A 15,319-nucleotide genomic window follows, 5' to 3' on the forward strand; every position below is an offset into this window, starting at 1 on the left:
CCACCAGCCTACTCCGCATCTCGCCAGCGGACAAGGAAGGGCTCCGAGCCCCGGCAGCCAGGTAGCAATTAGCACGTCTGGCGAGCGGGGCGGCGGGCGAGCTTTGTGGTGAAACAGCCGAGGACGGAGCCAAGGAGGCGGCGGCGGCGGTGCGGTTTCGCCCGGTGCCCGCCGGCGGGGGACCCGCCGGCGGGCACCGGGCGAAGCCGCGCCGCCGCCCCCCGAGCCCCTTCCTCGCCGCCGGCCCCCGCTGCAAGCGGCTCGGGGCTGTAGGTGTCGCCAAAGAGCCGCCGTGCTCCGGAGAGCAAACCTACAGCCACCCCCCCCCCCCCCCCCCCCGCCCTTTACATAAAAAAGCCTTAAGGATGTTATTCCTTGAGGAAATTTGGAGCTAAATTGTTCTCACTTAAAATAAACACTCAGCGCACCAATTACGCCCGGAGGGGCGGGATTCCGCCTAGGTTCCCTCCGTCGCCCGTTTGGGGACGGTGGCGGAGGATCGCGGCGGGCGGGGGACGGCTGCGAGCGCATCGCGGCTCCCGCACGCAAAGTTTGCATCGGCGGCGAGAGACCGGCCGGGCACGGGATAGGGTGTTTGCACGACAAACGTGTGTTTTCTCGTTAGGACGAAAATATTAAGGGCGCCTTTAAAGTGTAAAGTGAGCCGTCGGGGCCGTAATTCGCCGGGGGGGGGGGGAGGGGACAGGGGACAGGTTTCCAATGTCCCTCGACAGGGGCCGAGCGGGTGGCATTGGTTAAACCTTTTCTCCTGGCGTTGTCCCCCACCACCCCCTTTTTTTCCCCGTTGCTCGGTGGCTGCCGTCGTTGCCTTTTGTTTTGGCTCTTGCTTTTCCTTGCGTTTTCGTAACAAAAAGCCCAACAAAAGTGTCGGGGGGTGGCGGGCTCCAACCGGCTCGGCCCGGGGGCTGCCTCCCTCTCGTTAGGGACCCCGGGACCCCCGGGGGCAGCGGCTCTCCCCGGGGCTTTCTCCCCACTCCGGGGGTGCCCCTCGGGCGCGGCCGGCGAGGGGGAAACGGGGTTTAGTGCTGGGTTCTCGCGCCGGCCGTCCTTTGTGCGAAAAGTTCCCCAGACCATGTAATTATCGCCAACACGTCCGAAAGAATGGTGTCATTTATTCTTAAAAAGGTGACATGCTGCCTATTTTCCCGGTTAAACGAACCGGCTCCGCGGCCCGGAGCTGCTCCCTTCTCCGTTTGTGGGGAGCCCGCGGGTGATGGACGTTTTCTGACCCGAAGGGGCAAAGGCACTGCCACGAGGTCCTTGATCACTGAGCTGCGAATCGTAACCCCGGCCGGGCAGAAAGCGGACCCGCACGGTTCCCTTTGATGTGCTTTATCCCGCCCCGCACACAAAGCCGCCTCCTGCCCCGCACCCGGCGCATTCCTGGGGAGCCCCGACAGCGGCGGCCCGCGGGGAGCCCCGCGCCCCTTCGGCCGGGATGGGATGGGAAGGGAAGGGACGGCATGGAAACGGATGGGAAGAGAAGGGAGGGCTCCCGGCCCGCTCCTCCCGGCCCCCCGGGCAGTCCCGGGAGCCCGGAGCGGTGGATGCGAGCTGCTCGGTGCGATGCCTGCGTCCCGGCCGGCCGCCGAGCCCGTTTCCCCGTGCTATTCGCATCCCCTGTTTTGTGGCAGATTAAAATATTTGTATTCCTCCAATCTGTACCGGGCAGGCTAAATTAACTTTCTTTTTTTCCTTCCTCCCCCTCCTCCTTTTCTTTTTTTTTTTAATAACACAATTATCTCATTTAACAATTTGCCTTTAAAAAAATACTGTGGCTGTTAGGTTGGTGGTCAGGAGACAAAGGGAGTGAAAATAATTTTCATTTCAATAATTGCCTTCTGGTCAATTTAACTGTGCCTTATTTTGAAAGAGCCTGTCTAAATGAGATTCCTGTCCCAAATGTGTTCCCAGGCCTTAGCCCAGCCTTTAATTATTCCTGAGTTTTTTTCCTTCAGAATAAGACGCTGCACTGAGTAATCACAAAGAAGTCAGAGAGCATCCTTGAACCTTTTCAATAGCAGAGCCACTGATATTCAAATAACATGCAAGGACCATTTGACTGCATGGGGACATAAGCATTTCCAATTCACTATTTGCATAGATCAACTGTCTTTGAAAAGGAAAGGAGCAGTTGTCTTCCATAACATTAAAAAGCCTAGTTATCAAATCAAGTGCTTAGTTTGGGGCTTTTAAAACGTTTACATTTTATCTCAGGTTGCCCTTTACCGTTTGACATGCAAATTTGGTGCAGTTAATTTGGACAATTAAAAGGATCTTCAAGGGAGCTTTGTCACCGAGAATATTCGGAGTTTTCCCCGTGGACCAGCTGAGATAAAGTTGGCCAGAACAAATGATGTCTAGGAGATTAATTAGATATTTGATAAGACATGAATCCCTAATAAGGGAATACAAGGCACAGGGGGCTGCTGTGTGCTCTAAGTCAAAATTAATAACATTTAACAAGATTTTCATTTAGGCATGAAATGTCTTTTCCGGAGTATTGACTCTAGCAATTTATTCCCCCGAGATCCCCTCCCAGCCCGGGCAGCCTTGTGGCGCTGGAGGCTTTGAAAATTAAATAAATCGTTCCTTGGCACTGCGAGCCTTCCTCCCCGGCTCGGGGCCGCGCAGCGCGCCGGCGGGGCTCGGGCTCGGCTTCGTTTCGTTGGGGAAGGAGCAAAATAAAAGCGAGGGGGCTCGGAAAGAGCGAGCGGGGCGCTTCGGCTGGCCTCGCCGGGGGGCAGCCCCCTTCCTTTCCCGTCCCTTCCCCGGCCCTTACCGCCCGCCGGGGGGAGCGGCGGGGCTCCGGCCGCTGCCCCGACCCTGCCAGGAATAAGGACAAAACCGCGAGCGTATTGTTCAGAGTCCTTTAATAATACCAAAATGAAAATATGTCGAGATCTTGTTTTTGTTTCTTTTTTTCATACAGATAAACGCATTTAATTTCTTTAAGTGACCTTAACTTACGTGTGTCTGAGTGAAATGTTAACTCAACATTTTAAATATCTTTTACATATATACTGACTTCCACAAAGTGCATCAGAAATTTAAAATTAAAAAAAAAAATAACCGAAACCCCCAAAAGCTCCCTGAATTTCAGGAATTCACCGATAAGAAAAGGAAATCCCCGACCCCCCTATCAGATCAACATTTACAAGAAAAATAAGCAAACACAATCTGGTTGGGGTATTTTTTTTGTGTGTTTTTTCTTTTTTTTTTTTTCTCTTTGAACCCTATTTATACAGCTGTTTATGCGATACAGAGGAACCGTCTCGGGCTGCCCGTTCAGTTTCTCACCTCCAGCCTCTCTCGGGATGCTTTTCCTTTGGACGGGAAAAGGAAACGGGGAAAGAAAAGCAAAAAATAAAAGAGAAAGAAAACCAGAAGGGCGGAAAACGGAAAGAAACCAAGACCCCAAGGCGAAGGAGCGAGGGGGAGAAGCGTCCCTGGGGGCGGCGGGCGCTGCCCTAGGAGTCGCCGGGCGGCTCCTTGGCGGGGGCGCGGGCGGCGCCCACCCCGTCGTGCAGGATGAGGTCGGGGGACTCGGAGCGCGGCGTCTCCAGGTTGCTGGCGTCCGTGTCGCTGTCGCTGCCCTTTTTGCCGCCGCCGCCCCCGTTGTGCGTTTTGATGTGTTTGCTCAGGTGGTCGCTGCGCATGAAGCGCTTGTTGCAGACGGGGCAGGCGAAGCGCTTCTCGCCCGTGTGAGTCCGCAGGTGCCGCTGCAGCTCGTCGGAGCGGGTGAAGCGCTTGCCGCAGAAGAGCCAGTTGCAGACGAAGGGCCGCTCGCCCGTGTGCCAGCGCAGGTGCGCCTTCAGGTGCGACGTCTTGCCGTACACCTTGCCGCAGCCGGGGATGTGGCAGCTGTGCAGCCCCTTGCGCCGCAGGCTGGCCCCCGCCGGCCCCAGCCGCTCGGCCTCCTGGCAGTTGGGGCAGTCGCAGGTGGCCCGGCCCGAGTAGCGCCGGGCGGAGCGGGCCGAGCCCCCCCCGGCGGCGGCGGCGCCCGTGATCATGGCGCTGGCCGCCGCCACCGCCGCGCTGGAGTCCGTGTAGGAGGGCAGCACGGGCTTGAAGCCCTCCTGGGCGAGCAGGTGCTGGCCGGTGGAGAGCAGGTGCGAGGCGGCCGTGGAGCCCAGGCCGGTGGAGCTGAAGGCGGAGTGGGTGAGCGAGCTGAAGTCGGGGTTGTAGGTGCCCAGCTGGGAGTGCAGCGAGGCCTGGGGGGCGCCCGAGTGCAGCGAGCCCTGGAGCCCCCCCGCCGGGTTCTGCACCTCCAGCCAGGAGCCCGGGTTGGCGTGCACGTCCCACCACGAGGAGGCCGCCCCGTTGGCCACCTCGCCCGCCGACAGCGTGGAGTGGAAGCCGGACTTGTACCAGGACTCGTAGGGGTGCGCCATGCCCACCCGCGGGTACAGGCTCTCGGCCGCCGAGCTGTGCACCTTGGAGATGAAGGCCGACTGCCCGCCGGGCTCCTGCGGCGACACGCCGGCCGCCGCCGCCGCCGAGTTGGAGAAGAGGCCGCCGTAGTCGCTGCTGAAGGCCGACGAGGTGGGCGAGGTGGAGGCCAGGCAGAAGGCGCTGTTGGCCGTGCCCGTGCCGCTGGCCAGTCCGCCGGAGCCCCTGCTCGTGGCCACCGTGAAGCCCGAGAGACTGGAGCCCAGGTTGCAGCTGGAGGTGGAGCGTTTCCAGGGGTGGAAGCCCCCCTTGGCGAAGGCGCTGGACTCGGGCAGCGTGGTCAGCGGGCTGGTGTTGCCGATCTTGTTGCAGGTGGCGGCCAGCATGGCCAGCGGGGTGGTCCCAAACCTCGGCTCTTCCTAGGACAGACACAAAGCCGGAGCGCTCCGTCAGCCTGGCCGGGCGGCCGCGGGGACCCGACGAGCTCCGCGCCGGCAGCGAGGCTCCGGCCCTGCCCGCCGCCCCGGGGCCGGCTCACGTCGGGGGGCGGCCGCCCGCGGGGAGCGCGGCCGGGGGCCGGGGCCCGGCGCCGCCGAGGAGCGCAGCGGGGCGGCCGGGGCTCGCGGAGCGGCGCCGGGAGCCGAGCCGGGCACGAGCACCGGGCGGGCGGAGCGCTCCGCGGGTTGATCGGGGAAAAACAAAAGAGACGGAGGAAAAAGGAAAGGGGACGCGCCGCCCGGCGCCGGCAGAGCCCCGCTTCGCCCCGGCCGGGGGAGCTCCCCGAGCGAGCCGCCTGCGCCGAGCCCCCGAGGCCGCCCCCGCCCGCAGCCCCGCGCGACCGGAACGGCGACAGCGGCAGCATTTCGGTTATTTCCCCCATTTATTTCTTTTTTTCCTTTTCCCCGTAGGCAGGTATCGGTGCCGCGCCGCCGACTTACCCCGAGTATAGACGTAGCCATAGCACGGCCCTGGGCTGGGGCTGGCCGGGACACGAGGGGACGGGACGGGGACGGCGCTGGCGGTGCGGCCGCGCTGCCCCGGCGGCGCCACGGACACTCCGGCGCGGCGGGGCCAAACTCTGCCTAAGTGCGGGGCGCGCCCGCTTTGAAGTACCGCTGCCTGCCGCGCTCGCCCAATGAGGGCGCGGGCGGAGCGGGCCGGAGCGGCCCCGCAGCCAATCAGGCGCGCGGAGGTGCTCGGCGCCGGGGCGCGGGGCGCGTGCCAGCCGAGCGCGCGCGGGCAGAGGACTCCCGCGCCGGGCTGCGGGGAACGCTCCGCAATTAGCGGCCGGCGGCACGAGCCGGGGCGCGGCGGGGGGCGGCGGGCGGCGCCCCCCCGGCCCGCAGCCCCCGCCCGGGGCAGCGCCCGCCGCTGCTCCGCGAGGTCACCTTCGCTTTTGCCTTGCTGCCCCGCTGCCCCGCTTCGGCAGCGGCAGCGCTGCGCGGGGGCGGCGGGGGGCGCGCGGCCCCGCGGGCTGGGGGCCGGGCGGCGCTGCCCCAACAGGTGCCCGGCCCCGCTCCCGGTCCCGCGGGAGGCCCCCGGGGCTGCCGGCGTCCGTCCCTGCGCGGCGGGGCTCGGAGCCGCGGCCCCCGGCGAGGGAAGGGGAAAGGGAAGGGAAGGGGAGGCGGCGGCCGGGCGGGGAGCCCCGCTGAAGCCTTGGGGGGGTCAAGTGGCTCCTGGCGGGGCTTTGCGCGCTCCAGACCCCGAGTTTTTAAACAAAGATCGATGTGTTATGCTCAAGTGTCGAGCCGCCTGTTAAAACATTTGGGGGGATAATGACAACGTAACAAAGGCCTGGTTCGGAGTGAATCATCACCCTTTTAAAAGTTAAAGCAATTTTCAGGAGAATAGCTTTCAGCAAACGCTTTACATTATTCAAAACGGCCAAATAATGCTCTATTATAGCGCCTGAATGCTGCCAGTCAGCCCATAAGTGCAATTTGTGCAAAGGCTCGGTGCCTTATCTCCACTTCTTTATAAAGAGGTGAATATAAAACAATTTCTTCCAAACCCAGACAGAGAGCACGAAAATTGCTTCCCTTTCTGCAATCAGGGCAATTTAACTGGAGTGCAATTAGCACTATTAAATGTCGATTCTGCATAAACAAATCTGACTAAGAAGCGAAAGTGGGGTGAGAACCTCACATAAACTGAAACTGATTTTTTAAAATTATGTATCCGGGTCCTTCACAATTGATCCGTGACGTTTTCATCTCGGCATATATTTACATCATAAATACATTATGTTTAAATCAACAGAAATCTTAAAAAAAAAAAAATCTCAATGTGAATCCTAATAAAGAAGAATAGCCTAATTAAACGCAACAGTTCGCTTCCTTTGAACAACATTGTTTCCCATCTTCCCTTCACGCGTGTCTTTTGATCTGTGCAAGCGCTAAAGTTGGTGCCTTTCGGAGGTAAAGCAGGGAAACAATTCGTTCATTAGAGCTGATTGGGAGGCTCCCGGCTTCGCGTGCGAGAGCGTCAGATGAAACGGCTCTTCTCCTCAAACCGAGCTCCGGGAAAGGGCTGCCAAATATTCCCCAAATAAATCGATTTACCAGCAGTTAAACGCGAGGTTGCCGCACAATTTCCCGCGAGTCCTAGGAGGGGCACGGAGTTTTACACGGGGATGTTACGGGTGGGGAAGGGGCGAAGCCTTCCAAGTTCAAGAGCAGCAGCCTGATTTTCTGCCAAGCAGAAGGGACGTGTGCAGGAAACAGACAAAATGCTCATCGCTTGGGCAAATAATTGCGTCCTGCTTTTTTTTTTTTTTTTTCCCCTGCCACCAGGACTGCCATGCGAACCTCTCCCTCCCTCCCTCCCTCTCTCTCCCTCAATTATACTTTTCATTTACGTGATCTAGAAACCACCATTGATTATCAGAGCAACGCAGAGGGGGACCTGGTGATAAATTAATAACTTCAGTTAAGAAAAGGCTTCCCCACTATTCTGCCAAAGAGGAGGTATTAAAAGGGGGACGAATAGATAGAGATGGTGCTGAAATACAGCCCTCGGTGCCTGTTGAGCCCACTGAATTCTTTCTGCTGTAGACTTTTCTCATTTGCGGGGAAAGATGAAGCGCGGCTTTTGATTAGAAGGGAATCTTTTTATGGTTAATAAAAAGGGAACGAGCCCCGGGATCGAATAGATCATGGAAATTAAATGGAAATTATGGCACTCTCCAACAATTTCTGCCCGAGCCTGCCGCCGATCCCGGCCACGTAAAGCCCTCGCTCCTGCTCCTGCCCTGCAGCCGGACCCGGGCGGGGGCAGGAGACGGGGCTCGGCCCGGCCCCGGTGCTGGGGGTCCCGGGGGTCCCTGGGGGCCGCCCCGCAGTGCCCGGGGGCTGCCGGAGCGGCGCTGCCCCGCGCTGCCTCCCTCGGGACCGCACCTCGGAGCCCTCCCGCTCCGCTCCGCGCCGCCGCCGCGTTACCCGGTAGAGGCGAGGCCGGTGGCAGGGGAAGGAAGGTGACTGCCGGCTGCGCGATGATTTTAATTACCGCAATTACTGCGAGATTATTCAGCGGCGGCACGGAGCCGTGCGCTGCCTCGCCGGGGAAGCCCGAGGAGCGCCGTACGGGGGCCGCTTTCCCTCCCGCTTCTTCCCCTGCTCGGCGGCGCGGCGAGCCCCGGCTGCGGCACGGCTCGGCTCGGCTCGGCTCGGCCGGGCTCCCCGGCAGCCTGTTGCGGGGACCGGAGCCCAGCCCGGCGGGGCCCGTCCCGGCTCCGTTCGCCCCCGGCTTTTGGGGCGAGCCGGCCGCCTGTCGGCGGGGGTGCGGGCACGTAGGGAGCGGGCGAGGTGACCGACGTTACAAACTTCTCCCCGGCCCGCCGCGGCCGCCAAACCCGGCCGGCGGGTCCCCCGGTGGCTGCGGGTCCCCCCGTCCCCTCCCCTGTCCCAGGCTCGGGACCAGGACACGCGGAGCCGCTCCCGCGCTCCCGACGCGTCTGTAATTGCTGGCGCTCCAGCCTAAGGTGAATTTCAGCCCGGATCATGAACCATTTCACGTCCAAATGCAAGCTTGCAGTACTTTCCTAGTGGCAATTAGGAGCCTATTACAAGCCATTAGATTGATCAATGTACCTTAAACAATGTGAATGATTTATATGGCAAAGAAAAAAAAACCTGCTCGCATCCATTGTACTGTTCCGGCGGCCAACCTGGCCCTGCGTGTCCATTCATCACAGCTGTGAACAACAAAAGCGATTTATTTTGAAAACTTGCATGCAAAGAGACAGGCTCGGCTCTTCCATCCTGAGACCGTGCTGGTCCCTGGTGGCAGGGGCTGTGGGCACGGGGGTGCTGCTGCTTTCCAGAGGGATTAATTCACCCCCTACCTGAAGGAGGGAAGGAAACAAAGGGATCCTGGCTGCTGCCGAAACAAGCCCCCAGCCCGCTGGGCACGTGCGAGGTGAGGAGGAAAGCAGCAGTTGCCCGTTTGTGTAACGAAGCGGTGGGGCGGCTTCCTAGCCTGATATTGACCGGGGAGCGTGGACCTACCAGCCCTTGAGGTGCTGGGGCTGCCAGGTGAGGAGGGAAGGAGTAGGGCACGGCCTGCTGTGCCCAGCAGCTCCAACCCAAGGTGGTGGCCTGTCAGGCGCTCACCAGGCCGGAGCGGCTGCCAGTAGGCCTTGTCCTGCTCGCCTGCCGCCGGTCAGAAGGGGCAGGGAAGGGCTGGCACCCGGGCAATGCCTTCCAGAGCGAGGGGCAGGGGGAGGCCAGCCCGGGTCAGAAGCAGCGGGACTGTGTTTTGCCATAATTCAGTGGAGGGCCTCTGTTTCTTCTGTTTCCCTTACCTTCTCGCTAACCTTACTCGCCCTGCTCCTTAGCGCTCAAAATTGCTGTCCTCTCTACAAGCTGAGTGAGCCGACAGCATGGTGTTAGCCAGCTCTGAAGTGCTCTGAATCTAAACTCCTGAGGGGGACACACAGTGCCAGCTAACCAGGCTGATCTTTAAAGCGGCGCTCAGATGGGACCGGTGGAACTGGTGGCACGGCTTGTTAGGAAAGAAATACATTGGCAGTCTTTCTTCAGCTGGAAATTCTCTCCAAGATAGCACACGAGAGAACATTACTAATTTAAGATCCCAGGTATCGTTGGTGTTTCAGTAGCGATCTGGTCGTCTGTTTTCTACATTCTGGCCTCCAGAAATTGCTACAATGCTTGTCAAAAGTCACTGTTTCACCATGTCATTTTCTGCAAGGAGGTAAGCACAGGGTGCATCGATACCGGGACAAAGAAAAGAAACAAGGGAAGGGTGTCAAATCCTGTCAAGGGATATGACCCTTTTGTCGCAAAGCATGTGTACAACCACTTCAGAGTCTGATTTTCCAAGTTGTTCATATGGCACTGAGACTATTCACTTACTAATCTAGTCATCAGCTGCTTCTTTTCTTGATAAAAAGGGATTAGGAAAACGCAGCATCTGCCGTGTAAACTGAAGGATGGATGCAATCGGAATACAAGCCCTCCTCCCGCTTCCCTATAGGAGATGCTGTGATGCGAGAGGGAGTGTTTCTGTTGAGCCTGTCACACAGAACCCAATTCTTCCCTTTCTGCTAGAGCCTACACCATCAAGAGCTTAACACAGAGCTCGCGGTGTGTCCTGCTTACCTTACAGTTGTTCTTTCTTACAGAGAAGATACGAAAGAAGAATAAAAGATGTGGAGGCTGCTTTCAAAGGTTTTGCAGAGATTGTCCCCTTAGCCATTGTGCTTTTAGGTCTTTTTCCTTCTCCAGAGCGCTGTGTTTGTCACTTTGCCCAGGAGAAGCACTGCGCCAACCTTCTCGGGACGGGCTCTGGCCTTCTCCTCCTTCAAGTATCCCTACAGATGCTGTCTACTCAAAGTGCTTCCTGCAAGCCTTACCCTATGCATTTATACTCTCTTGTGAAAAAGCAGCCTATGTTTCCTATCATGCTGCTTCAGGCACTTACATTCCATCTGGGTTGCATTGCCCTTTAATTATCAGTCTTCTTATTGTGATCAAGTGAACTTTTACTAATCTCCACATTTATTGTTAAGGTAAATAGATGCTGCTTTTAATCAATACGGAGGGCCACACCAATGCAGTTCGATGTAACTTAAGTCAACTGTAAAGAGTTCAATGTGTGTATAATTACAGAGGACGTCGGCTGTTCACTCCAGCCTAATTCAGTGTCTCTTCAGAGGCAGACCTCTTCGCTTCCCCGTCCTGCTCTCACCTCCCGTGCTGCCCCCACCCCATGGAGGTAAGAGAGGAGCGGCGGGGGCCGGGCGAGCCGCAGCCCCGCTGAACCTCGGGCTGCTCGGCAGATTGGAGCTGCCGGGTGAGCACAAGCCTCCGGGTACAATACGGCACTTCCTTCCAACAAAAAGATTGATTGCATCTTGGCCTTGGTATTAAATGCGCTATTATCAGAAGAAGCTGAAATAATGCATACAGTCGCTTTAAAAGAAAGCAGGTTTCCTTTGCGAACATACCTATTATTTCAATAGTACTTGAGAACTGTTTCAATAGTGGCCAGGTTGTTGCTTACTGAAATACATTTGAATTGAATACATATATATCAAGGTTTTTTCTTAATTTTAGTTTGAGTTATTCCTGAAGTTCTCATTAAATTTACCATTTGTAAAGGACAGATTAAATGAAAATGGCTTTCAGAAAAATAGAGCTGGAAATTATTTTGGCCTTTCTGACCTGGAAGAGGTGATAATTTGCAGCAGCGCTACATATTGGACATGTCTGACATTTTAGGTATTCCCTCACAGTTTCAGACCTTTGTACAGATGAACTCTGTCTGGGACAACCCAGCAGTCAACTTTTTGTTACCTTAATGTAAATGAGAGGACTGCAGCTGTCTTAAGCAATCTAGGCAGACAACACCGACACGGAAAGGAAACTCGGGTAAGGGCAATGATAAGAAAAGAATGTCTATTATCCACAATAATGCTCCTAACGTTTTCTAAACAGCTATTATCTGTGTCTGTCCATAATTGTCCTTGCTACAGTAACGGTGCAATCTTTCTTTCCGAACACTTACAGAAATCTCTCTCCACTGACTTTTCCAAACGTAAACAACCTATAAGGCGTTTTCTAATGTAAAACAAATGTGGTAAGTAGGTCCCACATTAAAGAATCACTTTGACTGGAATGTCTGAACTGCTCCAGGGATTTTGGGGTGGGTTTGAAAATGCTGCCATTTGCATTCAGTTTCCAAACCCGGTCCCATAGATACCTACGAGTGTCAGTAGGACTTACATAGCACGTTATTTCTGAGTTTGAACGGTTGCAGAGAACAGATAGAAAATAAGTTGTTGTGAGTTTTTTGCTATCTAACTTCAATATTTCTCAGGGCTGTTATTGCGTGCTAATGTGACTATTTTTCAGTGTTGACACTAACAACAGTTGCCTAGTTAGAAAATGCTGCAACTCCAAAATTCTCTGTTACGGTAAAACAACTAGAAGCCAATGTCTGTATCATCCCCCCCTCCCCAGTTTGTATTTCTGTTAGATAAAACATGTTAGTTAATCTCATCGCAATGGGACTCAGTGTAAAAGCAGACTGTTGAGCACCTCAGAATGATTGAAAGCAGTGAAACAAAATGTAGGTTCTCACCTCTGTATTAAGAAATATGATGTTTGCCATACCTATGCAATACTTATGCTGTATAACTCTATTATGCCATTTGGAGGAAATTTAGCAAAGCTCCTAGGTGTGTTCAGCCTGAGACAGCAGTGTGTGGTGTTTGTCATCTTTTTTGGAGACATGATGAATCAAAATATAGGTCTGAAAGGAAGAGGCAGCAGCGTCCTCAAGCTCTTTCGGAGTACCCCTGTACATACACTGGTAGGTAACTCCACATAGCCAGGCGGTGTAGTCCTTACCCAGCTTGTTACTCACTGGCCTCAGGAGAAAGCCTACCTGAGTACCTCAAAGTAAGGTGAGGGTTAGTACATGGAGAAACTTGGGTTCATTCAGAGAAACTTTTTAAAAAAATTATAAAGTAGGTGATCCAGCTGCGGGCCTTGGAAAGGTAGGTCATTGCATTGTGCTTGAAATCCTCAGAGTGTGCGGGACCCCTGCTCTCCCCATGGCCGGGGAGGTGCAGGTTCGCATGCGGCACAGAAGTGATACTGCTCTGTTCTGGCAGTTGATGTGGTACTTGCAGAGAGGCTGGTGGGATCCTGTAACCAGGGAGTCCCAGAATACCTCTGTGCCAAAAGCGCAGACTGGAAATACTACAAAATGTGCTTTTATTGTTACGTGAGCGAGGCACTCAGCCCGTATAACACTGGGTGTTCTTCCAGTCGGATGTAAAAATCTGCCATATCTCAAGTTTTGCAGCTCCAGGACAGATATTCTGTGGACACAGACTATTTGCAGATGCTGTCTTACCTGTGCACACACACTTGTGGCCAAGAAAGGAAGAGGAAGGGGATCTCTGTAAAATCAGCTGCTTAAGAGGAAAACCAAACAGTCAAACTACCAGCTTGGTAGTTTGATATTCGATTGCCTTTTGTTACAGTATTTTTCAAATAGCTGTTGCCATAACAACATAACATATTCTTCTACTTTTTTTTTATCCTGTTTGAAAAAAAAATACTTGCCAGAATTCTTCCATAATAGCTTCCATTAACTGCAGTGGCTTCTCTTGGTGAGGCCAGTGCTGATGTCTCCTGCTGTCACAAGTCACTCACAAATCTAGCAGATGTTTTGTTTGATAAGGCCAATTTGAGCTTTATAAAACATGTTGTGCGGTTGTTTTTTTTTTTTTTTTTCCCCCCCATCTCCAAAGAGCAAGCATCAGTAAGGATGGGATTCAGAGCTGATCATTAGCCATGAAACAAGACGTTTGATACCTGTTGGTAGAATTTTGCCATACATGAAAATCTGGGTCAGACCAAACTTTAAAGATCCTACTTTGGTACACTGTCTGTATTTTAAATACCAAGAATTAGATTTTGACCTATTAGGGACATATATATACCTACCAAAAAAAAAAAAAAGAGGAAGAAAGGAGATAGGAGATACAATACATATTTTGCTAAATTCTTAAAGTAAATATTGTAGATGAGAGAGGTTTAACATAATCAAACAAAAGTTACTATAAAACAATCAGAAAAAGCAAAAGAAAAGGAATCCCCTTTAAATACTGATGCTGCCCTGAAAGTGCTGGCAGTTTTGTTTTGGATTCAAACAGTTTGCATGACTAAGAAATAATCACTTTTCCAGGCCATCTACACACTTTACAGTGGCAAACATGTTCAGATTATTATATTTAATAATTTGTCTGCTAATACCATCTTCTTTCTAGAAACAATTTTAATGCCTATCAGTTCATCAAATGTAGCCGCCCCTCTGAAGAGTAGTTGTTGTACTTTCTTTTTCATTTGAAGGGGAAACTGGGGCACCAGCTATTCAAATGTTGCATGATTGCACATATTGCCCACTTTTTCTCTCATTATACTTCTTTCATATTCAAAGTATATAACCTTGGACACAGTGTTTTTCAAAGTCAAAATATGCATCCTTATTTACTTTCTAAATTGCATGTCCTGCATTTTCGTCATTATTAAATATTCAGTAGATCTAGGGACAAAATTATTTCTTTTTGCAAGGGTTATTTTGTAATCAGCTACGACCATGTTGTAAGTTGTTTTGGTTTTTAAGTAGTTACCACTGAATAAGAAAAGGTTCCATGAATTACACTAATGTTACTTGTGTCTTCTGTTCCATTTGTGAAGCCTGCAAACAGCAATGCTTAAAACAGCATCACAAATCACATGATTTGTAGCTCTGTATTGAAAATTCAGAAGGGATCGCAATTTCTTCCTGTGTAGCTGAGAATTTTTTTCTGATGTGCAGCTGAAGTAATATCCAACCCCCCCCCAAAGTTTTGCAGTATTTAAAAGCATACCCACGTTGATTTGTTTCCACTTTTCAGAATACAGTAGGTCCAGTGTTAGCACGTCTGCTCAAGTGTCTCTCTTTGGTTTAGCAACAGAGCTGTGACGGGGCTGATTTAACTCTCCTCGATCAGACATCACTTTCTATAAAAAAGGTGGAAGTGGTACTACAGACTCGTGCAGTCTGATTGATAATGTGAAGGATGTTCATCCACACGGCCGCCCGATAGTTGTTATTTGCTGCAGCTAGGTTGTTCAGTCTGAGACCGTTTCGAACCAGCAACAAATCTGCAGGTTTGAAATCGAGTGACAGGTACCACGTGCGCCTTTGTTACGCTCCACGTTGTTTGCATGTCCGTGTGAAAAATGTCAATGAGATGTATTTAATGTATTGACAGCCACAATCTCTTGCTTTCACACCACTGTGCTGTAAGTGGGGTTGAGAAGAGAGGCTTTAAACAAAAAGAGCTTTCATACCGTGGTCCGGTGTGACAAAGTCATTGTAGGTTGCCCTAGGACTCGGAACTACCGAGGGAACTTTTGAAACGACCACTATTTGAACTTCTGAGTAGGGTCTGTAATCTTGCTTAATAATTACATCAAAAGTGACAGTTTAATTCACTGTAGGTACCCACAACTATTTCTGAAATTAATAATAGACATGCTTTGTAGCTTACGCATGCCAAAATTTATAAGACAAGCCTCATCGTGGAACCTGACTATTTTAACATGACTTCCTAAATAGTCCAACAATTTAAAGCTATTACATAACATTTTGTTCTTGCTAACTTTAAAAACAAAAATGTTTCCTTGCATTCACAGGGTTGTCTATAGTGAAGTGACCTCTACGAAAGGGTTACTCTTTGAAGTGCTCTCTGAAGAGAGCTTCAAGGCAGCTGAGTGTCTCAGATTGTGATTTTTAAGGTTTTGATGCTAGAAAATTGTTTAACAAACAGCTCCAAAATATTTAAATTTTGATTAATAACACACAGTGCCATGGTATTTAAAGTATG

At 52.9% G+C, this 15,319-nt stretch overlaps 1 protein-coding gene across 1 annotated transcript; it reads right to left on the reverse strand.

The window, feature by feature from the left end:
• Positions 1-2,765: 2,765 nt before the first annotated feature.
• Positions 2,766-5,503, reverse strand: SP9 (Sp9 transcription factor). Its single transcript, XM_040562035.1, has 2 exons — positions 5,352-5,503; positions 2,766-4,832 (listed from the first exon to the last, which is right to left on the reverse strand). The coding sequence occupies exons 1-2, from the start codon at positions 5,370-5,372 to the stop codon at positions 3,492-3,494; spliced, it is 1,362 nt and encodes a 453-aa protein (XP_040417969.1). The 5' UTR covers positions 5,373-5,503; the 3' UTR covers positions 2,766-3,491.
• Positions 5,504-15,319: the final 9,816 nt, after the last annotated feature.

Source organism: Cygnus olor, chromosome 6 (genome assembly GCF_009769625.2).
Source record: "Cygnus olor isolate bCygOlo1 chromosome 6, bCygOlo1.pri.v2, whole genome shotgun sequence".
NCBI classification, from domain to species: domain Eukaryota; kingdom Metazoa; phylum Chordata; class Aves; order Anseriformes; family Anatidae; genus Cygnus; species Cygnus olor.

Coding starts and splice junctions, on each gene's coding strand:
- SP9 (XM_040562035.1), bottom strand. CDS start 5,372: ATGGCTACGTCTATACTCGGG. Junction 4,833..5,351: donor TGGCTACGTCTATACTCGGG/GTAAGTCGGCGG, acceptor TGTCTGTCCTAG/GAAGAGCCGAGGTTTGGGAC.